The 26613-nt window shown below is 43.0% G+C and overlaps 3 protein-coding genes across 4 annotated transcripts; 2 read left to right on the top strand and 1 right to left on the bottom strand.

Annotated features, from left to right (window-relative positions):
• Positions 1-4618: 4618 nt before the first annotated feature.
• On the bottom strand, positions 4619-7459 carry kazald2 (Kazal-type serine peptidase inhibitor domain 2). The gene is made up of 4 exons (XM_077021555.1): positions 6973-7459; positions 6043-6203; positions 5649-5796; positions 4619-4734 (listed from the first exon to the last, which is right to left on the bottom strand). The coding sequence occupies exons 1-4, from the start codon at positions 7457-7459 to the stop codon at positions 4619-4621; spliced, it is 912 nt and encodes a 303-aa protein (XP_076877670.1).
• A 6958-nt stretch (positions 7460-14417) lies between these two features.
• Positions 14418-22418, top strand: aup1 (AUP1 lipid droplet regulating VLDL assembly factor). The gene is made up of 12 exons (XM_077021789.1): positions 14418-14693; positions 15756-15893; positions 16365-16515; positions 17076-17263; positions 17832-17904; positions 18809-18882; positions 19232-19298; positions 19796-19901; positions 20120-20263; positions 20425-20573; positions 21190-21278; positions 21940-22418. The coding sequence occupies exons 1-12, from the start codon at positions 14653-14655 to the stop codon at positions 21983-21985; spliced, it is 1266 nt and encodes a 421-aa protein (XP_076877904.1). The 5' UTR covers positions 14418-14652; the 3' UTR covers positions 21986-22418.
• Positions 22419-23404: 986 nt separating this feature from the next.
• tubb4b (tubulin, beta 4B class IVb) lies at positions 23405-26107 on the top strand. 2 transcript variants are annotated; one of them, XM_077021787.1, is made up of 4 exons: positions 23405-23563; positions 24413-24521; positions 24642-24752; positions 24936-26107. In XM_077021787.1, exons 1-4 carry the CDS (start codon positions 23507-23509, stop codon positions 25994-25996), a joined length of 1338 nt encoding a protein of 445 aa, XP_076877902.1. In that variant the 5' UTR covers positions 23405-23506; the 3' UTR covers positions 25997-26107. The 2 variants fall into 2 exon arrangements, with proteins under 2 accessions (XP_076877902.1, XP_076877903.1); XM_077021788.1 differs by lacking the exon at positions 23405-23563 and adding an exon at positions 24018-24307.
• Positions 26108-26613: the final 506 nt, after the last annotated feature.

Genomic DNA, 26613 nt, shown 5'->3' with positions numbered 1-26613 from the left:
CCACCCCCACCCCCGTGGCATCCTACCACCACTGACAGGCAGATATCGAAGGCTGCAGCATCCCGTTCTCATCGCCATGGACACCGTGCCTGTCTCGACTACAGCTCACAGGTCTGGAAGCAGAGCCACCAGCCACCCCGGCAGCTGCAAGCTCAGATCAAAGGGAGAAAATGAGCAACAAAACACATGCACATATCATCCTGCCAGTGCCTTTCTCAGGGGATCAATATACCTGTCAGTCACCACGCTGCCTTACTGGTATAAAGCAAATGAATGTGCGATTTTAATAATCGTCTGTCAAGTAAAGAGCATAGCTTACAAAGTGCTGTTCACAGACACTGGCACTGGGTGAGGTTTACCTAAGATGGCAAAATAAAACTATTTAATAGTCAATTTAAATAATAGCATGCTAAGATTTAACCAGTATAAATGTGAAATGTAAAATGATACCGCTTGTCACAATAGCTGTTACGATATACAATTAAGCTGCAGAAAATCATAATCATTCTTGCAAACATTTTTTGAGAATGAAAAATCCTTCGGAACTCTTCTGTGAGATGGTTCAGGTGCAGGTGTGAGCATTGCTGACAAAGCCAAACTTGTGAGGTGATTGCGCTGGTGCGGAAACAGGAAGGAGATGGTGCGAAGGACAGCAGCTCACCGTGAGGCCCTCGGTGCTGTGTCTACAAGCTGCAAAGACAGGCGGGAAATACCTGCATCGGCCTGGTAATCAAATCCTGGCCTGCACAGGAAAAGCTAAGTGAAAGATTCCCTCTCTGGGGAGAGGAGTGCAGAAACGTTCATTCTTAAATGATACGATACTGCAAATGCAAGTTTGATTGTGTATTTGTACACAAGGCAAGAAGCTTGGCTCACTTCATATATTACGTGTACCACGGAAGGAAGAAAGAGGGAAGAGAGAAGAATGAAGGAAGAGAGAAGAATGAAGGAAGAGAGATTGATGCAATTAAATGTGATTGCAGACAAAAGCTCCAAAGCAACTGGCAGGCAATTAAAATTAAATGGAACATTTTCCAAATATATTTAGCTCATGTTTTGTGTTTGTGTTATTAACCAATAAATATTCTTGTTTTATGTTTATACATTTCTGTAATAAATAATGCCAGGTTAATTGTTATTATTGTTGTTGTTGTTATTGTTGTTGTTCTTTTTGTTGTTGTTATTATCACTTAATTACAACCAAATTACGTCAGCCTAGGCACAGTCGTGTACAACCTGCATGAAGATCCTGTTTAATTGTTGTGTTAATAACTTTAAATCCGATAATTAACCAACACTGCGTAAAACTTATAAAGTTGCCCGTGGCTACGCTTTAATGTGGCTGTCTGCTTTTTAAAAAGTTTAATAGCTACGACGCAGCTATAATCGCACATGTAAACAAAACACTATATCATCCTTATCAGCAGGCTAAAATCATTTACACCTCAGATGAGCGGACAATAATAACCTTTCATTCTCTCGTTTGTCAATTAGGACAGGGGGGGGGGGGGGGAAGCGTCCAGCTGAGAGCGCGCAATAATGTGCAGCTGTGTTGAAGAATTCGGTTGCTTTATTACTTTGCGACAGAGGGAGACAGAGACATATTTCAGTCATTGGCAAGTTAATGAGGGCGCCCCAAATCCATAATCTAAATGCCAGCCAACACCGGAGGAGTTCTCGCTTCTGCTGCCGCAGCTGGATGTGCGCCTGCTACGGAATTCAAGAGGAACATGCGCCACCTGATGGCCAACAGGTGTATTTTCAGAATTAATAAAACTAGCGTTTGTGGGCGTTCAAAAATGAAAATCTCAAATGAAAAGCTACCAAATAGCAGCTCTTTATATATAACCTGATTACGGTCAAACGGCGAATTTAGTACATATGTGTAATGCATATATATCTGCTGTACAATCAGATGTGAATTAGAAGCAGGATCTACAGGGCACTGTAGCAAATATGTAGAGTTAGGAACATTCACGCATACATGGACCCCAGAACAAAATGAAAATAACAGCGAGGTCCATCGTGAGCTGTGCTATCTGCATAGCTTCTATATACGCATAAGAATGAGATATTCTGTTTGACCATGGGTTTATTCATCTAGCCCTTCAACATCCAAGAATTTCCTGAAATATTCTGTAAATTAAATCTCAGTTTCACCTGACATCCAAGAGCTCTTTGGGAGTTTATTTTCCTATACAGATTCCCAAGATTAGCAGTCAGTATCATCCCTGTCCAACTCTCCTCTATATGTTCACAATCTATGCCATCGACCATAGCATATTAAAAATGTCGTTCACAGATGTCTAGACAGGTTCAATAAATGGGCTGTATTTCCAGCATATCACAGTAGAATTTAAACTCAAACAAGCTTGCTATCCCCTCCACCAGGTGTGCTTTTTTAGACTGGTCTGCTAAAGGTCATTTCATAGGTAGATCTCAGAGATCCTGCCAAATGGCCAAACTTGTCCCTTCATCTCTCTGCTTTGCTCAAGAGTTGCTGTAGTTGAGAGAGATCTGTATGTATGTGTGTGTGTGTGTGTGTGTGTGTGTGTGTGTGTGTGTGTGTGTGTGTGTGCACGCATGTATGTGCATGTGTGTGCGTGTGTAGGGTCAAGCTGGAGAGAGGGTAACCTAACCCTAGGCTTTATTGAGATGTCCATTAATCGCAGCTTTCTGCCCATGACCTTTGGCCCTGACTGACCTCTACACATGGTGTTACTGGCCAGAGGGACCGAGCTTCGCTGGCCCTCTGCCTGCCACCTCAACACCAGCCCACAGTCTGACTGGGAAGGGAGTCATTAAACTGACCTTGAGAAAGAGGGCCAGGGGAGAGATTTAGCCAGCCAAACACTATCCTGAGAAAGTGTCCATTCTAATATCCACAGATAAAGTTACACAGAAGTGAGAATGAATCATCTTTTAATTGCATTCCCTCTTTCCCTCTGTTTTGTCTTTCCATCCTCTCTCTCTCTCTCTCGCTCTCTCTCTCTCTCTCTCTCTCTCTCTCTCTCTCACACACACACACACACACACACACACACAAACACACACACACACACACACAAACACCTCCCCCTTCCATTCATTAACAGACCTCCTCCATCCTCCATTGGAGAATAAGAGAGTGTCACTTTAGACAAGGATTCATTTTCAATGAACCTCTCCAGCAGACGAATCTGAGAACCACTTATTTTAAATGATGCAGTTATTTTAAAGATTTCAGTCAGATCGTTCATCTGGTCACTGTCAGTCAAACTGAAAAAAAACCTGCCTCCTGCAGCTAAAAATAAATGTCATACTGAAATTGTATATAAGCATTTAAGAAGAACAGTATTGCGTTATCACCTAGAAGGTACCCTCTCTCTCTCTTTCTTTCTTTCTTTCTTTCTTTCTTTCTTTCTTTCTCCCTCTGTCTCCTTCTCTCTCGCTCTCTCTCTCTCTCTCTCTCTCTCTCTCTCTTTCTCTCCCTCTCTCTCTCAGCAGTGATGAAAGCTAACACCACACAGCATCACAGCCACAATGATATTTATTTATTTTTTCTCTGTTTTCGCTGCTGTCACCTACCTGGAGCTCACGATGAGCCATCACCAAGGTCCGGGGCCCAAAACCCAGATTGAATTCAAATTGATTTTTTGCCCAGGAAAGAGGGGAGGATTTAAAGGTCTTCCTTTTTAATTGGGTATTTGGTGTGTGCTGATGAGAGGCCTGCCTCATCCCGAGGGATCTCTCACGGGGCAGTAATGTTGCTCGGCTTCGGCTTCGTCTGGGCTCTCTTTGGAAGGCCATAACCCCGCATTTGTTCTGAGTGCTTTTCTATTATGCATTGATAGTTGAGCATCAATCAATACAAGAGAGGGAAACAGAAAACCCAACGAAACCAACTTCTTAAGTGTAAAACGCCTCTTAATACCGGAGCTTTCAAACAACTTAACCTGGGTGCTTTTTCTGCCCCCCCCCCCCCCCCCCCCCCCCCACAACACACACACCTCCCTTTACTCTGTTGCTGCATCTCGTGGTGGAGACGGAGATGGAGACACTGATGGTTTATTCAGTACGAGGGGAGGGGCTCTGTGTAAGTGCGTGCTAAATTAGTGCTTTTCTGCTTTTAAAAATACATTGCAGGCATGCCCACACACTCACTCACTCGACCACCCACCCACCCACACACACACACACACACACACACACACACATTCATAACCTCAACCATACTGACAATGAGGCTAATATTGTAGGGAGAAGTAAATCACATATCAAGGTCCAGATTGAGATGGTAGCTACGTGGGAAATGTAGCAGGCATGTCATAAACATGTTATCTGGCTACTGCCGTAAACCCGAATGGAGCTGGCACTGGCCTATATTGTTTTGGATTTGTTTTCATAAAAAATGTGAATTATAATATTTTACATTGGAGAATCTGTATTGAAGGAATTTATGGTTCATTCATAAAAAAATGAAATTTTTAACATGTAATACATTTTTATTTATTTATTTACACAACAGGGGCCTACATAAGATATCAAATGTTAAGATGCAGTCTGGTTTTCAAAAAAAAAAAATGAAGCAATGACAGAACTTTGTTACATGGGTGTGTTTTTTGAATAGTATGATATATTACAGATACATATGTCCGCTTGTCTGCCCCTCATAATCCTCATCGTCTTCACTCAGAGCCTCGTTGACAGAACTGTGATCTTTACTTGTTCTTTTGGGAAGCCCTCCTTCAGACCCTGGACAACCAGAAAGAAAGAATTACAGCTGCTGTCACAAAGGAGAAGCACAATATTGTGACCAAAAAGCAGAACTGGGTGTGAAACAGCAGATTTAAGCTGCCAAGACTCCAGGTATAGCTTAGTGGGTCTTCTGCCAGACACTGTATGGAGCTACCTAAATACTGGGTCGGTAAATATTATTCACAATTTCATCTTTTCAGAATTTCTGCACTTTATATCCCCCAGACTCCTTCAAAACTCAGCGATCTGTCCTATGTCCAGAGTCACCTTTCTCCACCACCAATCCCAGAATTCATTGCAGAGGGGACATTCCGGGAAACAGCACGGTTGGGAGGGGGATAGCCTGTGGCTCAGATAAGAGGGGGACAGAAGAGGAGCAGACCCTCTAGAGGAAGAGATAACAACCAGACTGTCACAGCAAAAGTCTGCCACATAATACACAAACCCCTCCACCCCCACCACCCTGCCCCTGGATGTGCTCATCCACATCGCCCTCATCTCCATCCTCTCTTGATCTCACGTCACCACTAATGCCGCGTTCCTTCAGAAAAAGGCAGTGACTGGTGTAAAGCTATCTGCAGTTCCGTGGGATTTCTCGGAAAGGCCAAGTTCACCTTTGCTTGTGTGGAGATGAGGGGTTCAGATAGTTGGGGCCTGAAATCGATTGGCTTCCGCTGTCGCCGCCCATGTAGGGGGCGTGGACTGGCACGGCACCGTGTGTTGCCATGAGCTCTAACGTGAGCTTTAACATAATGAAGGATCTGGGGCTGGGAGCTGTGTGTGTGTGTGTGTGTGTGTGTGTGTGTGTGTGTGTGTGTGTGTGTGTGTGTGTGTGTGTGTGTGTGTGTGTGTGTGTGTCTGTGCATGTATATGTGTGTGTGTGTGTGTGTGTGTGTGTGTGTGGGACATACCACTGTGCATAACCAGCAATCTAGCGGAGGCAGACACCTCGCCGAAGGCGTTCCTGGCGGTGCACGTGTACACCCCTGTGTCATCGGGGCCGACCCGGTGGATCTGGAGCCAGCCGGTGAGCTCAAAGCGCCGCGGGCCGCCGCGGGCCTGTAATTACAGAGACAGGCGCTTATCAACCACATGTGAGGGGCTGGAACTCTGGACCTGAGTGAGTCTCAACACACACCAGTGTCACAAAGCAGACTCAGCACACACCTTGGTGCAACACCTCGTCCTGCAGGTCGCGTTATAACGGGCCTTCTAAAGCTACGACATGCACGCTGGAGGTTATCCAGAGTCTCGTATTCACAGAGTTCTTTTCTTTGTGTCCGGTGTGTGTGTGTGTGTCCGTACCTGTACTGCTCTGTTCGAGCTGTCGGCCGTGAGGAAAAAGCTGTCCCCCTCTTTCCTCCACTTGATGGACGCCAGCGGGTACGAGGACACCTCGCAGGAGAGGAGGACATCACGGCCCTCCGGAGCGATGATGTCACGTGGGGCATAGGTGATGATTGGCTCTGTCAGTTAACAGGACAGAAATTTTTGGTTGCTAGGTAAATATGCACGGGTGCACATCAAGAGTATAGGCACTCTCTCGGTTTGCAAAAATCGATGTCGCCAAGGAGGTGGAATTACACAAGAGACGAGGAATCTGTGACTCTGAACAGCCAGGCTTCCAGGATATATATAGGTTCATACTACTGAGACAAATACGCTGTGTATTGATGTCCATCAGTCTCATAGATTCACATATTGGGGGTGCTGTATATTCTATACAGCTATAATAATGGAAGGGCATGTGCACATGGCTGTATTGTTTTCTGAGTTTTGTTTTGTTCGTAAGAGAGCAGATGGAGTAAAAGATGACACAATGGACCGCCAAATCTAAACATAACAGTGAGAGTAGTTTTGATTTATTTCAACAGGTGTTATGAGTGATTTGTGCTCTCCCACTGTAGCAGTTATTCATTCATTGACAGGGAACAAGCAACAAAACCAAAAATATAGCCTACGTCTCAACTTAAATGCCTTTTAAAATATGAGACGTGTGAGCAGGAATCCAGAATGGTGAAAGTATCCCATTAGTTCCTGTTACTTTTTTATGTTTGATTTGTTTGGCTGTGTTTGTTTTTTTTTTATAAAATAAATGAGTTGCTCTTAGTATTTTGGTTAAAGCTCAAATGCATTCATCCACCTTACTGCTGAGTGAAATATTAATATCCCACGTTCTATATAATAGTACACTCTTAAGACGGGTGTCTACGGGAGTACAGAAGACAGACTTACTTGCTTTGCAGGGTCCTAGATGCTCTACTCCAGTTTTCTGCCGCTCTCCTGTCCTGCGCTGGGCCGCCTGGAGCCGGCACACGTTCTCGTACGTCTTCCCGTCTGTGCCGCACACCGTCTCTTGCTCCGCGCACACGCACACGGGCCTGGGCTTGTCCTTGGTGGCGGCCTCTCGCCGCGAGACCCTGCAGTGCAGCCCCTGGGCGCAGCGGCCGAAGAACGTGCGTCCTGTCCCAGGCTCAGGGTCGCACAGCTGACCCTCGCCGTTCCCGCACTCCCAGCAGCAGCCGCAGGGGTCACGCACCAGCCCTGACGCACAGCTCTGCAGGAGCCGGGCGTCCGGGCACTGCTCCGCTTGGCACTTTGCTGGGCATCGCTCGCCTGGCCGCAAGCCCCTCTGCCAGTCTAAGTGGCGGAGGTGCTCCAGAGGGAGCGGTTCTGAGAGGGAGACCAGCAGCAGAACAAGGACGGCCGTGGGCCACTCCATTCGCCCTTACGCCTCTTCCGCTCGTTGATAACCGGCACGGCTCGGTGACTCCCTTGACTCTTGGCCCGTTAGATCTTGCTGGAGCCGTCAGGCGGCAGCAGGGCCTTTCATCTCAGTGAAGGGTGCAGTCTGTCGGACGAGCTCTTGACAGAGATGAGTGATCCTCAGCAGGCTACGGGCCTGCCGGTCCCGGGTGCCAGTGTCGAGAGCGGATCAGGGGATCCAGCAGCCTGCAGTGTGGCAGACTCTCAGCCTCCACTGCCCCAGCCTAAGCTCTCCCCCTGTCAGACGTCTCTCCACGGCTGCAGCCCAGGCAAGTGCTCGTGGGGGAGGCGAGATCTTGGGGGGAGAAAGGGACAGAAAAGCAGAAAACAGTCAAAGATTAGCTGGGAGCCCTATTTAAATGGCAAGATAAGCCCTCAAGGTGGGAGAAAGCAGTGAACAGGGACAGGCAATAGCCAATCACAGCATTCTGTTTTGGGGGAGAGGGGGTGTGTGGGCACTGGTCCAACCCAAATATAGCAGATAGCAAGAAAGGTCATAAATTCAGCCATACACACCTGGTTCCACCAGAGACCCAATTACCTGCAGGCCCAGGGGCTTTTTTAGGTTCAAATGTATAGTAATACATGGCTATTTTACCGTCTTGCCTTGACCTGTGCCTCATTTTCAAAGAGGAGAGATACGAATGATCCCTTTGATTTGTGTAGCAGTGGCTATTTTGTAAACAGGCGCAATAAATTATAAAGTAGTAACCTTATAAAAAATATTAATGAATGCTGTTACTCAGCCTAAAGGTTTTTTTTCTTTGCCAATTTTTAACAATGAGGCATTCAAATACTGATGAATGGATCTGCTATCCTGAACTTAATGACTTGAGTTCTATATTATTTCTGTGAAGTATTCAAATAAACGTAGTTTGTGCCATTATATATTGGGCCAGAAAGTAGCCAGAGTCCACTGGGTGGTTTCCAGAGACGTTCTTCAGTAATTCAGTATTTAGCCCCCCTCTCACTAATCTCCCCATTCTACCTGCAATTCTCACCTCTCAGTGTTAGAGCAAAACAAACAATTACACAGCCATTAAGGGCTCATTGTTAATTGTAAATAATCCATCATTAATATTGATTAGCCACAGTGAGCAGATCTCATTCAGCACATTCCTCCTAATGAGCCGGTCTTAGTCAAGCTAATTAGTTCACGCCATCTCAATGGAGTGCTGCACTCAATGGGTTTTTCCATGCATTGCAAGGGAGGCTTCAGGTAGCATCACACTGAGCTGTGGAGCTGTGGGTTAGACTAATTAACAAGGTGATAAGATCAGAGCATGTTAACTTATTTTCAATATAAAAAGCCCAGAATTGATCATTCTTCGCACAAGAACTCTATCCTTCACCATAACTACTTCATCTACTGAAAGTGATATAATCATATAACCCATTAGAACATCTTCTGTTGTGGTGTTATGGGTTGTTGCATGCTTATATCAGTGGTGTGATTACGACGTTTGTCACCACCCCTCAATCTTTTTTAGAAGGAGCTGCATTATCTGAGAAGGACACGTGCTCAAACTTCTCCTGACAAAGAGCAAACAGGAGCAGGGCTTGAAGAGCCATGAATGAAGTGACTGCAACTCTGCTACATCTTGACATTTCATTACTAAAATGTATTTTATGTTTTTATGTGGGGAAACCTCTACACAAAAGAAAATATTTTTTAAATCCTGTTTTGTAGCACTAAGGGGAAAAATTTTTGGTGTTTTTTTAGAAGATGACAGGAGACATTCCTTTACGGGGAGGCATAAAGAGAAGAGGTTTTCATCGTTTTATTTTAGATACTTCATCTCTGTCCATGCTATCATAATCATTTGGTGTTGTCGAACACATCTGAGAAAGAATTAGGCTACCACACATAAACACTCTTTAACTGCTACATCATGCCAATTCCTTATTAAAACAGATATTAGGTTATGTAAGCTGCTAGCATTAACATACACTTAAAATGGAGCATGTAAAATCTACACAGCTTTAAATCTGATCTCATCTGCTGCAACACAAAGTACATCTGATCAATTTGCGATTTACATTTAGTCATATAATATTCACACACAGCACATTTAAAAGGGCTTCAATAACATGGTTGTAAATGTTCCTATAATGGGTGAGGGCCTCTTATCATTCATTTTCAAATGGACAGGCAGTGTCAGAGCGATGAAGATCCATGGCATCATTCTATCTTCTCCTTCCTCTGTTATCGCTCTCTCTTTTTCTCTCTCTCTCTCTCACACACACATGCTCTCTCGCTCACTCTCTCTCTCAAGTATCTCCCCCTCTTGCCTCTTATAAAAGCAATATACAAGGAGGTAAACAGGAGGAGCTCACAGTCAGCGCGGAGCCTCGACAAATTCGATTCTTTCGGAACACAGTCACAGAGGGGAGGTCACAGATGGAGCAAATGCTTGTAAAACCATGAAGGCTGGTTGCTGTATAGCACGTGAATTGCAACTGTATTATGGTTAGTGCAAACAGGGGAAGACTACACCTAACTCTAGGGATTCTTCATACGGTCTTATGAGGACATGAATGCTTGCATTGGAGGAAGGTTACAATCTCTTTCTTGCTGCTTGCAAATTGATTCATATGGATTAACTATTCTTTTATTTGAACTGATATACATGTCTTGTGGATAAAAAGAAATCAATTCACAAGGGAATTACAATGTTATAACTAGGCGACTTCTTAGACATTGTGGTTATTGGCACAAAAAAAACAAATACAACATTTTTATATATCACAAAGCATGTTGTGCTAATCTACTATTTGTCAAACACTGTAAAATTACACAAGGTTGGCCATGAAGCTCTCTGCAATCATGCAGTAAGAGACAAACGTACATCGACAGTCAAACAAATAGAAATGCTGCCCAGGGCTTGAGGAAGGACGGGCTTGTGTCCCTCTTCTAATTCAATACCATTTCTATTGTGGAAATAGCTCATAATCTCATAGCAAATCTGCAAACCACGTCAGCCATTAGTAATTACTGAGCCCAGCACACACTTTTCTATCCCTTAGAAATTGATTCACTGCAGCCCTTGTGTACTACTAGCATTAGACTCAGAGCATTAGCTTCAAGGCTCCTACGTGAGCACTGATATGCAGAGACCTTAGTGCAGACTGCCCAAGAAGACGTGCCTGCTACTTATCTGCAAAGAACTGTTGGCACTGGGTGTTTTAAGTGCATCATTTGTCTTACTGTTACAATAATTGTATCAGTACATAACAGGTAAAGTTGGGCATTATGCATTGTATTTCCCAACAGTCACACCCCATGCCTAGCTAGAGCTGAATAATTAAAGTGATTGTGCATACAGTAATTCATTTAAAGTGCCCTCATTATTTGTCCCGCCGGGAAGGGTTTGAGCGGGAAAAGCAGTACCATGAAACACTCTTAAATAAATAAAATCAGCACTCCACTTAATCCTAATGAGGCTTGGGAAAGATATACTGCTCTTTAAAGCCATTATACATTTCTTACACAGCATTCCTAGTGTGTGTGTGTGTGTGTGTGTGTGTGTGTGTGTGTGTGTGTGTGTGTGTGTGTGTGTGTGTGAAGCTAATTTGCTTCAATTTGCTTCATAGGTATGTAGCTCTTTATGTATGTACGTTTTCTATTTCACTTCTATGAATTTATATCAAGCAAACAGCAGTTATTATTTTTCAATTGTTTTCTAAAAGGTCATTCTAAGCATTTAAAAAAGTCCATGAGAGAATGTCATTTTCTGATGTTGGTATTGACAAATATGCACACGGCTGAGTCTAAACTGGAACGAATTAAATTAATGGCTTTAATTTAAGACACTGGACATAAATGGACATCACCAAACCAGAACCACACCATTATTGGACTCTTGTGGGCTATTTGGGTATTCTCCTCACTGTCCTCCTCAAATGTCAATAATACATTTGTCCATCTATTTATATGATGATCCATCTATATGTGTATATTTATGAATCCATTAATTTATCCCTGCCATCTAGGTCCACCCATCTATCCATTAGTATAAATATTCATCCATATTTCCATAACTCTCTCTCTACAAATGACACATTTACAGTTTTGCTCTGCTGATGACACACTTCACAATGCCGCATCACGTGAGATGATGCAATGACCCCCAGGACAGACGGCAGGCGGAAGTGGAGCGGCGTCTCCCGGGCCGCAGCCCAGCGCCAAAGTTCTACAGTTACACAAACTTTGTTTTCGCCCGCCGTAAATCAGAGCCCTTTCTCTGCAGCCGCCATCTGTTCGGCGAGAATCTGTTTCACTCTCCAAGCCAAGCCCAGTCGTTATTGGCTTTAATGGCGCTATCAGCTGAGCCGCCAAACCCAATTACTGCTTAAAAAGGGAGGCCACCCCAGCTAATCATGGCCGTCTAACCTGATTTGGCTGTGATGAAGAGACGGGATAAAGAGCAGTTAATGGAGGGAGAATGATCTCACAAATACAAAAAACTCAATTCATTTCTCCGGGAGGGCAATCTGTCCGATTCAGCTCTAATGGAGTGGAGTTTCATTAGACTCCGGGCCTCAGCAGCCGTCCCATCTCCTCTTATCAGCCCAATGACAAATACTATCAAATATGTGTGTCCTCATTTGGAGGTCTTCATTAGTTTCTGTAGAAAGGTCTCATTTTCTTTACATGTGAAATGGTTATGTAGCACCAAACAAATCACTTGTGTTTACTACAACTGAAAGAGGTTTTTGACTGAAATATGCATGCATCTCAATTTTTACAACAGTGTCTGAACTTTTTGCAACACACTTTTCCAATATGAATGGCATTAGTTACACAATTTCTGAACTCGTGGGGGCAGATTTCATGAGGATAAGATGAAGGTCTGAAGGTTGGATTGCTAAGGTTGAACTTTTTTGTCTTTTCACAGCGTAAAAAAATACAATTCAATTTATATGATGTGTGTGTAACTCAAATCCCTTCTCTTACCAAAGAGACATAATGTCTTTCTTTTTTCACTCTTCAAACACAAGTTCTGCTGACACACTATCACATGTCCAGCATGAGAACGAGTGCACGTTTCCCCAAAGGTCCTGATCCAGAAAGCGAGCTTTGAGCCACTGGCGCTCAGAGTGGAGCACAGCTCGAGGGGCAGAGGGGCAGGGTCGGCCTCGCAGAGCCGGCCAGGCCGTGCAGACGGACATTAGGCCAAGCTAGAGTTAAAATCCTATTAGTTTGAGTTGGGAATCGAATTATCGTCGTCGAGAATCACTCGTCTGGCAACTAGGGTCTAATTTGCGCCAATCAACGGCAATTATTGAGGGGAAGGGGAGCCTCTATTAGGAGACTCATCCACTTAGGCTAATGAATGGGGCAGATTCAATCTCTTGCTGCAGAGACGTATTGGGGAGATGCAGCTGGACGCAAATGCACTGCAGTGAAGAAGCTGCACTGTAATTCATCAAAGTGAGAGGAGAAGAGATGGACTTCAGTTTTGGACTTTCTTCTTTGAAAATGATTCTCTAAAAGAACTGACAGTACCACCTTATATGAAGATACCACGAGGCCATATATGGTGGAATGATCCCAATAACAAGAATCACTACTCATCCACTTTTATTTTTGATTTAGTAATGAAATGCACCAAGGTATTTGTTGATGAGGGACTAGGTAAGAATAGAATAAAAGTGTGCCCTCTAGTGTGCAAAAATGGTCAATGCCTGTTTCAGTCTAAATAAGCATTTTGTATAATACGATCCAGCCTTGTTGATGCCACGTCATGCTATTTGTTGTAGTTAATGACCTCTTAAGGTTGAAAAGATAGGTTCAACATTTTAAAAAATAACAAATTTAATTATACTATAGCAATATCATCTTGATATTATGGCATAATCTTTATTTACTATGTGTTAATTCATTTTACATCCACAACCCCTTAGTCCTTGACTTTAAAAAAGCTATATAGCTTCTTTCTCTTGAAAAAGCTATCTCAGACATCAGTTCTTTGGAAGCGACCAACTCTAATGCTGTAGGGTTTGTTTACCCACCTATATATTTGCATGGCATTGATTCTATAGACAAAGACCAGAATAAAAAATCTGTATATAAAATGAAATGAAATGAAAAATGAACCTTTATTGTCATTACACATTGGACTTGTACATTGCACGACGAAATTGGATTACAGCCCCTCTTGGTGCAATAGAAAATAGAATTTTTAAAAATGAAATAGAAAAATCTTAAATATAAACAAATTAAATAACAGATTAAGAGCTACAATTAACTATACAGGCATAAGCATAAATGAACTAAGCTCTCCTCTTACACACTAAGCTTTCCTATATACACAAGTGGAAGAAATTTACATTTGCAGCATCATTTATTGCACATTTGTATTTTAGCAGCATAAGTTATTGATTGCACTTGTCCCTGTAGGCAGACAACACATCTGCCTACCGGTGAACTGTTATAAAAACTGTCCCTCAAACGGGTTGTCCTTGTTTTGAGGTGTCGGTAACGTGTGCCCGAGGGCTGCAGTTCTTATGTCCTGGGTGTGTACATGTAAAATAAAACTACGGTGCTACGCAAAGTTTTATCCTTAGGCAAATGTAATTCCTGATTGTGTTAAACTAGTTCCAGGTTTAGAAGTTATAGACTGTCAGTGCAGTGAATATTTTACATGTTTACACCCTTAGGGAAGTTATCGGTATTGGTGTAATGATTCTGAAAATGAATTACTCTTTAATACTCCGTTTTTCACTCAGAGATACTCAATTATGAGAAATAACATTATTTTACCTAAAGAATGATATTGGGTACACTCCTTAACGGTAGATGTCAGTGTTTAAAACATGATAATGTCCAGCCAGACCCTAAGTTACCCCGTCCACAGCCAATGGAGTCGCCCTTGGACGCTGATCTAGAAACGGTTTCACGATTCTCCGGGAGTGACTAGACATGGGATTGGTCACGTAGAACTGGTCTCACGTCAGTATAAACCACAAACTCGCAGCGGGCGCCTTTTCCCCATCAAGAGTTAAATATGGCGACGGAGGCGCTGCAGATAAACAATATAAGCTAACGAGCTCCTGTCACAATCTGCTAAGTTGCAGCACCTTGGAGAATAGTATGCAGGAAACCGACGAGTCAGTCCTGATAGAAACGTATAGAAAACGTCAATAATGGAAACACGGGGTATAGAGCAGATGTTTGACTTCCAGCGGTAAGATTCAGAATTAGCATTAATGCTAGGCTAGCTGTTTAGCATTAATGCTAGGCTAGCTTTGAATTACGAAGTGCTGCGATGTACGTCAGCCTGGCTAGCTGAGGTCTTACTGCAGCATATAATAGTGACTTGGTGTGTGGACCTGCTGGGTTAGTACGCGAATTAATCGCCAATGAACACGTAGACGGCTAACCACTCGTGATAGTGCGCTCGCTAACGTTAGCAGGCTAGCCAGACGCCCCCTGCTAGTAATACTTAGTCATCACAAACCCGAGTTAGCCGTGCTAGCTGGGCAGCTAACTTCCGGTGTAACCGCTAACGTCGTGTTAGCTAGCTAGCTGGCTCATTTATCTGCCCTGATAGATGGCTAGCTAGCATATCTGTCCTTCTGTGCATTGTGTCACCCTAACCCCTACTGTGGAGTCCCTATGGTCTAAGTTTAAGGTTTACTGCCAGCTAGCGGTGCATTAATAAACGATGATGTCCTCTTCTTTGTGAGTTGTGTAACGTTATTCGTCAGGAAGACAATGGACGTGTATCCTCGTTAGCTAGCTTTAGCTAGCTAGGAGCAGTTACAGACAATTTAAGGTTTTGTTGAAGACAAAAGAATGTATTAAAGTTTTAAATGGATAACGATTTAAATTGCTAAATAAATAAAATATATGCATGAAGTGCAACCTGTCACCGTTTGGTCAGATAAACAGTTCTCCACCCACTATATAAAACATGTATGATAATGTACAGTTGACCGGAAGTGCTGTGTCCTCATGATGGTCTTTTCTCCTGGTCATTAAGAAACAGCTTGACTATGTGCACAACCACAACTGTGGGCCAGTAGCAGAAATCCTGAAATGTGCAGGATAGCAGAGGGCACAACGTGACCCTGGACTGACCGGTCACGGTGACACTGGTGTTTCAGCAGTGCAAGAATATTAAAAATATACCCGTGAGGTCTCCTAAGATCAGGCCTCAATGTATAGAGAAAAATATGTAATCTAGTAGTTTTCATTAAACATTTTCTCGTTTGCTCATGAACGTGGTCTACTTCTGTCTCTACAGGTTGCCAAGCGATGGTTTGATCCTGTTGCTGCTACTGCTCTATTCTCCTGTGGGCTTGTGCCTGGTGCTGCTGCGAATATTTATCGGTGTCCATGTATTTCTAGTGAGCTGTGCACTCCCTGACAGTTTTGTAAGAAGGTAAGTAGGATAGCGTAAGCACTGTCACTACTGAAAAAAACCACCCCCCCTTCTGTCTCCCCCCTTCTCCCTCCCTCCCTTCTCCCGCTTCTCCCCCCCTCCCCTCTCCACCTCCTTCTCCCCCCTCCCCTGAGCAACGCTGTAACTGCCCCCTGAGGCCCAGAGCCTTAGCTCAGGTTCCATTTATATTTAGATGGAAAATGTTGAGCTCTGCTGTAGTTGAGGCTTTAAAGTTAGTGTCGCTCATATTGAATGCTGGGTATTGGCACAAATGATGAGATGCATGATGATGCAGAAATGCTGTGGGGATCACAAGACGCATGCTCTCATCACTAGAATTATTTCACAAGCTCATATAAGGAACATATGACGTTTCAGATGAATGTAAACATTCACTCAGATTTTCATCATGGCCAGTTTCTATGCCTGTAAACATATCTGAATGTGTCTACATCTTTCCTTCTGTTTCAGATTCATAGTAAGAGTCATGTGCTCTGTATTGGGCCTGCATGTAAGACAGAACAGCCCTCGCTTACGAGACAAAAACACCAAGCTGTATGTCTGCAATCACGTAACCCATTTTGACCACAACATTATTAACCTCCTTACCTCCTGCAACACTGTGAGTGTACTCTCCTGGGGGGGTTGGGGGGGGGGGGGGGGTGTGAATGCAGTTTTGTTCACTTGAAGTAATCTTTTCATCAGCTGCTCTCTGACCAACTGGTTCTTATACTCATTGTCAGGCCTATTCATAGCTTTGCAGTTGTGGTGATTTAATATGTGGTCAGTGTCCAGTGAGTTTGCTGTTTTTGTTTTCTAGATATTTGAGCATCAACACTGTTAGTAGTAGAGTTTAATGGTAGGGTTTAATGCACAGCTGAATCTTATTTCCATTGTAGTATATACTTTCTACAATAATAAAAAGGAGAAGAATAAATGAAAAGATTATTAAAGCATTGATAAGTGAGATCATGTTTGAGAGAGGTTTCTTCACCTTGCTCTGCACACGTACAGGGGGTTTTGCTGATAATGTTTCCCAATTATTTAAGGTAGTAATTAAAAAGTGGGAAAAAAAAGTTATTGAACTTGTACATAAAACAAGACCAGGAAAACCTATGATGGCTAAAATATGCTGACCAGTTGAGACTTTCTGTCTCTGAAATCTCAATGTTTGCTTTGCAGCCATTGTTGGAGGGCCCTCCGGGCTTCCTGTGCTGGGCCCGGGGCTTCATGGAGCTGAGTAGTGTGGTGGGCAGGGCGGAGCTGGCTGACTCCCTGCGGGGTTACTGCTCCGCCCCCTCGGCTCCTCCCCTGCTCCTCTTCCCAGAGGAGGACACCACCAACGGCCGCGCCGGCCTCCTGAAGTTCAGGTGTAGTAAACGGGATTCTGTCTTCACCCTGTAACCGTTGTTCAGGAATACAGACATGAGGTCGAACTTGTTCTTGTGTGCAGACACATAATCTTTTAACTACAATCCTTAGTGTAGGTTGTACGATGGCTGCTAGGACCAAGTTAGTTTTAGGGAAGAGCCTGTTTATCAAAGTTTAAAGGTTCTGCTGTGTTCTGGTGAACATTAGCAAGGAAATAGCTCTTTGAGAATGGCTTGGGAAGGAAGTCTTCATTTGGCCATGCTTGCATAACGTCCTTTGCAAAAGAACTCTGGTGATTATTGTCAGAGGTGTCCCGAGCTGATCGGCGAGGCTAAGCTGCCCTGAAGCTCCCCATACCAGCCTGGTGATTAGTTAATCAGTCTGCAAAAACAAGAATTGTTAGTCTGTCCTAGGGGTATAGAATTTATTACACTACAGAGAAAATGATCAAATGTTAATCAAGTTCACATTTTATAATGCATGTTTACAATTATTTCTCCCTTACCCCTACTGTCTACCTCTGTCTCTCCATCTCTCCTCTCTCAATGTATCTGTCCTCCACTGCAGCTCCTGGTCTTTCTCCGTGTCAGACTCCATACAGCCTGTAGCTTTGACCGTGAAGAGGCCTCTCTTAGCTGTGGTAAATATCATTGTCAGAATTGTCCTTTTCTTTTTTTTTTCTTTTTTTTAGAAAATTGTTTCCATTACCTTAGTTCTTTTCAGAAATGCTTTACTGAAATAAAACCACTTATTTATTTTAATTTTTTTAAAGAAAATCTGCAAAATAACTTTCACACAATTACACTTTTCACAGATGTTTTTATATTTTTATTTTTAGAGCTGTTAAATGAAAAGGTGGAGTGTTCTGAATTACTCTGCATGTAACTCGAACTTGCTGAACACTCAGTAATTTGAGCCTTGTAACTGTAGGAAAGAGCTGCATGTTTTCAACATGACTTCAGTATCGGTCTGTTATCTTCTACCTCGGCATAAGATGAAGAGCGTGTGAACATGCTTTTGTGCTATTCCATCTTCTGAAGGTGTGAAACTCACTTTACAGGCTCCACAGTCTTACAGTGACCTTTGACCTGGATTAAAAGGAAATCCCTTTCAGTGCTGATGTTGCCCACAGTATTCCTATAAAGGGCCTTTTGTCTAAGATCTTGCCTTATTAATAGTATCTATAGAAACTGGTGGCTTACACTGTAAGTGGCACACAGTATACGACTGTGAGACCCAGTGAATGTCACCAGATCAGCGACATCGTGCCCCAGTTCCACGACCCGCTGTTCTGTGGCGATGGCCCTTTCGTATACATCACCATGACATTTCTGCCATTTAGTGTATGGTGGCGCTTTTTTGACAGCGAGTGCGATTAGGTCCGGGTCAGCTGGTGTGTGGTGCAGCATCCATGCCGTGAGCTCAGGGCACCAGCACTAACCACTCACACTGCACCAGAGGACAGGACAAGGCCACAGACCTCCTGCCGCGTATGAAACAACATCTCTTTGATTAGCGCTTGACTCTGCTGTCTCCTGTCTTAGAACGTACCGGATTCTTCATGGCTAGCGGAATTGCTGTGGACGTTTTTTGTCCCGTTTACAGTGTATCAAGTAAGGTACTACATATTATTGTCTCTCTTACTACTAGTGATGTGTTGATGTTGCTTTGACTAATGTGTTTGGGTTTGCTTCTACTTCTGTTTCCTGTCTGTGCACTTGAACTCTGTCCTCATTTACACATGACACTTCAGTGTAACAGCAATTATTTTGGGGTGCTTAATGTTGACTTGGCTATTGTTTTATTGAAGTCCTATATTTTCATTATGTTATATTCATCATTCATATGTTGGGGGGGGGGGGGGGGTTTATTACATTTCTTGACAGATAATTTTACTTCAATAAAACAGTCGTGGGTGTTGGTTTGGGTGTCTGATCCTGCTCTCTTGTGTCTCTTAATGCCGCCAGATGGCTTCTTCCAGTTATTAGACAAGATGGAGAATCACATCAAGAGTTTGCCAGTAGAGTCCAAGAGGTTATGATTCTCAATTTCTTTTTTGTATTTTATTGTAAAATGTACAATAAAAACACATGGACGAACAGTTTTACTTGGTTTCCAGAATTCAGAAACGAATGCAGAGGAATATGTACAAATAAAAGATAACAATAAATAAAGGCAGAGCTTGATCTATTGACAGTTGGCAAAACTTATGGATGGGATTGTATTCATATGACTTAATACAGCTGGTGCAGAATCTAACCGTGTATTAACTGGTCATGTCTAGACTGCCATTTGGATTCGTACATTTGTGTTAGACTTTACCTTTTTATTAAACACAAACAACAAAACCCTTTGAACATATCCTTAGTTCTCATCGAGGTTTTCATCAGATGGAATGGGTAGCTTTTATTCAATTGTTTAGTGTTGAACATGGTTTATTGCAAACATCTAAGTCCAGTACATCAAAGGAAAATTGCCAAAAAGAAATACGTCTCCATGTCTGATCTTGTTTTGTTCTTATTTTTCTCCAGCTTCTGGCCACTGAGCTTGGTGTGGTCTCCACCCAGATCACCAAGGCAGACAAAGCAGAGCACATCAAAAGGAACAGGCACACCGCCCCACACACCACACACTCTAGTGAGTCTACTGAGGTTGGTGGGAAACCGAATACTGAGCTGCACTGTGATCCAATACGCGATTGTTTGCTCAACAGAAAAGAGCCGTTTGACTGGCTGTAATAATGAGTAGCACTTTCTGCCAACACTCAAGTGTTTTGGGCTAGAGCGTGAAAAAGACTGTACTTTGCAATGGTATCATGTATATTGATTTTGGGTTATGATTGTTTTCCTGTATAGATTTGGGTGCCAGACCTCGCACTCTGCCACAGGGTTTTCTAGGCACTAGCCCAGGGGCTGAGGACCCTAGAGTTACACGCATGGTGCATCAAGTGAAAGAAGTCCTACCCGACATCCCTCTTAGTGTTATTACCAGAGATCTGCGTAGGTTGACTTTGGCTTTTCCTTATGGTCTTATGTTTTTAAAAAACTCTTGCCTGTAGTCATTTGAACAAAATAGAAACCTCTGCTTTACTTTGTCATTATGACTGTTGTGTGTCCTTTGATTCTATTGTTACATGTGTTGGTCATGTATGCCTGTGTAGTGCGAACAAACTGTGTAGATACAACAATTACAAACCTGCTGGAAAGCGTTGAGCAGTACCATACAGAGCCTGCAGAGGGCGGTACATCAGGCCCAGTGCAACCACGAACGTCCTCCACCCATTCTGTTATGTCCCCAGCAACTCTAAAGGTGAGGAAGACCCCAGTCAGTAAACACCCACACCTCAGTCTGTGAAATGCACTTATTTACTTGGAATGTTAACATAGTACATGTGTTTTTTCCTGAATTTATATTAATTTTGCTCATTTTCCCTGTAAAACGGCACTCTTGCGTGGGACTGGCCCATGTACTGTTTCATAGGCTTTGAATATTTGTTGCTGCTTCAAATGGGTATTTTGGATTTATCAAGACTTATCATATAACTGTTAAAAATAATGTTCACATTTAAAAATGGTCTGTAGTGATCGAATAAAGATACAATGAAGTTGCGATGTTTGAAATGTGTAAGGTATGTGGCCTGCCAAGTTCCAAGTGCCACACAAAAGCAATGCTCTGTCCTCAAAATATGTTATAAAGGCCATTAAATAAAGGATAAAAATATACTAAACAACTTCAGAATATTGGATCAGGTGTAAAATAGCAATGTTACAAATAATGGGAGTATTTTAACTGTTCAGGTCAGCAATACTCTTGAGGGTTGTCTGTACATTATCTGCGATCTGTGTCAGTGCCATACGTTTCTGAGTGCTGTGCATATTTGCCCATGTCTGATTTTATTTTGTTCTTTTGTTGACCTAATCTACAGCCAGCTGCCAAATCTTTTGGAAGATCACCAGCCGACAGACACATGTCTTTACAGGATAGAAAAGAGGCCTTGTATGAATATGCAAGAAGGTAAGCGCTTGGTGTGAAAAACATTGTAAAAATACTCCAGGTTGATAGCAGATCCATTGTATATGCAATTGTTTATGCACTCAAATTTGGCATGTTAACTATTCAGTGAGTTTTGTATCGAGATGTTTTTCTTCAAGAAAGCAAGAGTGGTCTGTACAAAAGACTTGTGGGGGTATCTGTGTTTCCTGAGGTTTAAAAATACTGTGGGTGCTTTCAGTGAATCGTGCTAGAAGGCAAGCGGCAGCACATACGCCGCAGAGCCGTTTGGCAGGTCACCAGTCAGCATTCCTATTGCTGCAGAGCTGGAGAGAGAGGAAGAGGGTAGAACTACGGAGGTGGTTTATGGGTCATGATTAAAATGTCTTCTTCTGACATATCAGTCTTACAGGAAGTGTCCAGAGATTGAGTGTTGAACAAATGCTCACAAAAAAAATATCTCCATTGCACGAGCCTTTAGATTTAATAGGTAGTAAACCTCTAAAATTAATTAAGATGATTTTCTCTATGGGCAAAAAAAAAATGCTTGGAACTGTCACATTCTCAGCTATTTCACTTTTGGTTGAAAAACTACAACTACAACCCATCAACTAAATTTGTCTAATATTCTGTTGGAAATTATGTGCTTTGAGGGAAACTTGTCTTCTGTTTTCTCTTCTGTCAGACGTTACATAGAGAAACATGGACTCAACATGGAGGAAGAATCATGAGTACGGACAAATCACTTCCCAAGGACTTGTTATGGAAAGACGACTGATTTCACACACACTGTTACTGAAACAAGGAGAAGAAATTATTGTGTTGACTTTACCCAAAACATTTGTGTTAACCAGACATCCAGAAAAGAGAACTGGGGATAAGTTGGAATCAGTGGATTTTTTTAATCCTCTTGCATGGCAATCATGCATGTCTTTTTAATTATTTCTCTCTACGACAGAATAAGAAAATATTATTTTGGTAAACAATTTGTACTGCACCGCAGTGACAGTGAAACATCTCATATTATTTTTATAAAGTTCAGAATTGGAAAGCAGGAGTTTGGCATTGTGTGGTATGAATAAAACAGTTTGAAGTTACGTTGTAAAGAAAAGTGTTGATTCAGTGTCCGCTTTTAAAGACATTAAAGATCATTTATAAAAGTAAGAGGCCCCATTTATTTTTATTTTTATCCTGATGTATGTGGTTTATGCTTATGGGTTAATGATAATTTGGTTATTCGTTTGATTTAAAATGCATGAAAAAATTTAACTTTTAGTTTCCCTCACAAGCTCAAATTTGAAAAAAATACAGCGTAAACATTTAATAATGGAAATAATTGGCCTTGTATATAAGAAAACCATGAACTAATGATTAATTAGCCTATTAATAAGGTTTGTTTCTGCATGCAGTTCCTCGGATGATAAATATAAATAATGGATTTCATCTTTTGACGAAAAGTAGGCGTTTTTTTAACATGCTGGATATTACAGGTTACATATGTGTTTGTAGCTCAACATAAACGTAGACAGACGAGTCTTGAGACCGATCACGACTGTCAAGTAAGTAAAATGTGCTCAGATTAAATTTCTAAATGAAGTAACCTCACACGAAATTGAGCGCAGTTATACTGAACATCAGCACGGCTGTGGTTCGGTCAACCGTGCAGGAATTCAATACATTTTATACAACAGTTCAGCAAGAGCTGTTTGAGTTAATAGTATTATTTTTATTAGTTGATAATAATAATAGATGTGCGTTTAATAAGTGTTCCTATTTGCATTTGGTGGTATGTCTGGTTCCGATGAGTTAACAGCACAGTTCAAAGATTGCCAGTCTAACGTTAAATTACGATCGTTTTGTAATTAACGTTCATTAACGAACGAACGCACCTCAGAGGCGGAGTGATACCTATTTCGTGTAATGTTCTTTGCCCAAATCCAGTTACTTTGATGGAACGAACTAGATTAAAAGATTCAAACTTTGTTGTAACCTGCTCCGCCAATCCGGTGGGACGCTCTCTCTCCAGCCAATGGGCACGCACTTTTACAGGGGCGGCTGGAAAAATGTCCACCAATTATATCAGTTAATAGGCGGGCGCAACACTTGGAGTAACCAATCGGAGGCGTAACTATCTAGGCGACTCTACCAGACTGAATAAGTGGCAGTAGTTCTCAAATTACCGTCTCATTGTCGCTGGACTGCGCTAGACGTGAATTTTTTCCTATTTGCTTATTTGTTCCACACCACTCAGAATGAGGGAGATTGTTCATTTGCAAGCAGGACAGTGTGGCAACCAAATTGGTGCCAAGGTAAGAAATTAAAGGCTTTTTTCTGACTTTATTCGAAATGGCGACCCTGATTGAGCCGACCTGTACCTCTTTGGTCCATTGGTCTGTTGTAGCGAATTGATCAAATAACGTAAAATAAGACCGATACTCTTAATATAAGGTTTTTTTTATGATTACTTATTTCTGTACGTAAGAACTGCTTTTCGCCCAAGAGCGCAATCGTATAAATTAAAATGTAGCTTAGAAACATCTTAAAACAAATTATCTTGCTTTTTACAATTGTACCAAACTTAAGTTTATCTCAAAATTGTGATTTTTTCAGTGATTTTCGTCGTTCTGCGCACTCGTTAATATCGGACTGCGTCTCTCTGTGGATGAACTAATGGCGAAACAATGTTGAAGGGTGTTGGCGTGGCGCGCGCAGCGGCGTGATGTGGCGCGCGCATCGGCGTGATGTGGCCGGTTGGATCCGGTTCTCCTCCGAGAAACTTGCGCGTTCCCAGCCGCGCCAACACCCGATGACCTGTTGTGACCGTTAATAACCAAGCGTTTTAAAAGCCATGTCCGTTAAGTGGGATGTAGTTTTTTATTTTATTTTTAGAAATCGTTTTATTTAAGGTGGCCGGCCTGCCGTAGCTGCATAAAATGGCCTCAGTGACTTGGCAAACTCCATTTTGCCTGTTTGGAAGGTCAGATGGGGAATAACAATCGTGGCTGCGGGATTATTTGAAGATTATCGTCTGTGGGGTCTGAAGTCCTGATTAAGTGTGTTGTGATCTTTAATCATTTTGAGAAGGAAAGTGGAAAATAAAAATGGTAATACTTGTCTCTATCTTGCACTAACCACTGTACCCCTCGTATCACCTGCAGTTCTGGGAAGTGATCAGTGACGAACATGGTATTGACCCCACTGGCAGTTACCATGGCGATAGTGATCTTCAGCTGGACAGAATTAATGTGTACTACAATGAAGCCACAGGTGAACTTTCAAAAGTTTTATTCTCTAAATAAAGGGGAGACCATTTCATGGGTTTTAGATATTGAGACATTCTTGGGCGTACTATTGTGCTTATATTGAGCTTTTAAAAATGTTTTCCAGGTGGAAAGTATGTCCCGCGTGCTGTGCTGGTGGACTTGGAGCCGGGTACTATGGACTCGGTTCGGTCTGGACCTTTTGGACAGATCTTCAGGCCTGACAACTTTGTGTTTGGTAATCTTTCGCCACATTGTTTTGCCAACAGTACTGCTGTAATATAGGATATCAATTTGATTGGTGCGTTGCACCCTGACATTCAAATAAGTGTAAATTTGACTGCTAGTTGGCTTGTGATTTGCATGTTTTTTCCTAGCCTGTGGCTGTAGCTTTGCTTATAATGAATACTGTTCCCTGTAGGCCAGAGTGGTGCTGGTAACAACTGGGCAAAGGGGCACTACACAGAGGGAGCAGAATTGGTGGACTCTGTCCTGGATGTGGTTCGCAAGGAAGCGGAGAGCTGCGACTGCCTACAGGGCTTCCAGCTCACCCACTCACTGGGAGGGGGCACTGGGTCTGGCATGGGCACTTTGCTCATCAGCAAGATCCGAGAGGAGTACCCTGACCGCATCATGAACACCTTCAGCGTTGTGCCATCTCCCAAAGTGTCTGACACGGTGGTGGAACCATACAATGCCACACTTTCCGTCCATCAGTTGGTGGAGAACACAGACGAGACGTACTGCATCGACAACGAAGCTCTGTACGACATCTGCTTCCGCACGCTCAAGCTCACGACGCCCACGTACGGCGACCTCAATCATCTCGTCTCCGCTACCATGAGCGGCGTCACGACCTGCCTGAGGTTCCCTGGTCAGCTCAACGCCGACCTGCGAAAACTAGCCGTGAACATGGTTCCTTTCCCCCGCCTGCACTTCTTCATGCCTGGCTTTGCCCCGCTCACCAGCAGGGGGAGCCAGCAGTACCGCGCACTTAGCGTTCCTGAGCTCACCCAGCAGATGTTCGACGCCAAGAACATGATGGCTGCCTGCGACCCGCGCCACGGCCGCTACCTCACGGTGGCCGCCGTCTTCCGCGGCCGCATGTCCATGAAGGAGGTGGATGAGCAGATGCTCAACGTGCAAAACAAGAACAGCAGCTACTTTGTGGAGTGGATCCCCAACAACGTCAAGACCGCTGTCTGCGACATCCCGCCCCGTGGCCTCAAGATGGCCGCCACCTTCATCGGCAACAGCACTGCCATCCAGGAGCTGTTCAAGCGCATTTCGGAGCAGTTCACCGCCATGTTCCGCCGCAAGGCCTTCCTGCATTGGTATACGGGTGAGGGAATGGATGAGATGGAGTTCACGGAAGCAGAGAGCAACATGAACGACCTGGTGTCCGAGTACCAGCAGTACCAGGATGCCACTGCCGAAGAGGAAGGGGAGTTTGAAGAGGAGGCGGACGAGGAGCTGGCCTAAGTTGTCGCTCATCTCTTTCTGTGTTTTCGAAAACTTCATTTTGTCACCTTTGTTCTGTCACTTGCATTCTGAGTTGTACTTGAACACTAATAAAACATGCAGTTAAGTACAGTCTATTTTAAGCAGTTCTTTGGTCAGGTGAATGGTTTAATGTGCAGCAAGATTAACAGGATCAGCACCAAATTACACTAACGGTGCACGGTGTCTTTTTGCTGTAATTGCCAATGTTTTATGCAAGCTTCCTGTGAAGTGTTTTAGGGCAGTGGTATTCAAATTTGAACCCACAATCCAGTTTTTATAATTATGATTAATGTAACTTTTTCATATGAGGGAACTGGGAGGGTGTAATCTGTACTAGCTGGACCTTGAGGATTGATTTGAGTAACACCATTTTAGGGGATTAAGGCCTTGAGCTCATTTTCTCTGTGGCTATAAACACTCCTGGCATTGAGCATTGCATTCAAACAAATCCACTAGTAATCTGAAACATTCCCTAGTGTTTTGTCTGGACTGTATTAAATACCTAAACAATGTCCTTTTACAGCACAAAACAATTCATTGACCCATATCAGTTTAAGGTGCTTCACTAGTAAGTTAACAGTATTTTTAACATTTCT

Source organism: Brachyhypopomus gauderio, chromosome 11 (genome assembly GCF_052324685.1).
Source record: "Brachyhypopomus gauderio isolate BG-103 chromosome 11, BGAUD_0.2, whole genome shotgun sequence".
NCBI lineage: Eukaryota > Metazoa > Chordata > Actinopteri > Gymnotiformes > Hypopomidae > Brachyhypopomus > Brachyhypopomus gauderio.
The sequence above is the reverse complement of the archived record's forward strand: the minus strand, read 5'-3'. Positions and strand labels throughout refer to the sequence as shown.

Bases quoted from the DNA above. Each gene is read 5' to 3' on its own strand.
- tubb4b (XM_077021787.1), top strand. From the start codon at position 23,507: ATGAGGGAGATTGTTCATTTGCAAGCAGGACAGTGTGGCAACCAAATT. The intron at 23,564-24,412 runs GTAAGAAATTAA...TATCACCTGCAG, and splicing joins GCAACCAAATTGGTGCCAAG to TTCTGGGAAGTGATCAGTGA. The intron at 24,522-24,641 runs GTGAACTTTCAA...AATGTTTTCCAG, and splicing joins GTACTACAATGAAGCCACAG to GTGGAAAGTATGTCCCGCGT.
- aup1 (XM_077021789.1), top strand. From the start codon at position 14,653: ATGGAAACACGGGGTATAGAGCAGATGTTTGACTTCCAGCG. The intron at 18,883-19,231 runs GTACTACATATT...TAATGCCGCCAG, and splicing joins TTTACAGTGTATCAAGTAAG to ATGGCTTCTTCCAGTTATTA. The intron at 19,299-19,795 runs GTTATGATTCTC...ATTTTTCTCCAG, and splicing joins TTGCCAGTAGAGTCCAAGAG to CTTCTGGCCACTGAGCTTGG.
- kazald2 (XM_077021555.1), bottom strand. From the start codon at position 7,459: ATGGAGTGGCCCACGGCCGTCCTTGTTCTGCTGCTGGTCTCCCTCTCA. The intron at 6,204-6,972 runs GTAAGTCTGTCT...GTTAACTGACAG, and splicing joins TCTAGGACCCTGCAAAGCAA to AGCCAATCATCACCTATGCC. The intron at 5,797-6,042 runs GTACGGACACAC...CTGTAATTACAG, and splicing joins GCTCGAACAGAGCAGTACAG to GCCCGCGGCGGCCCGCGGCG.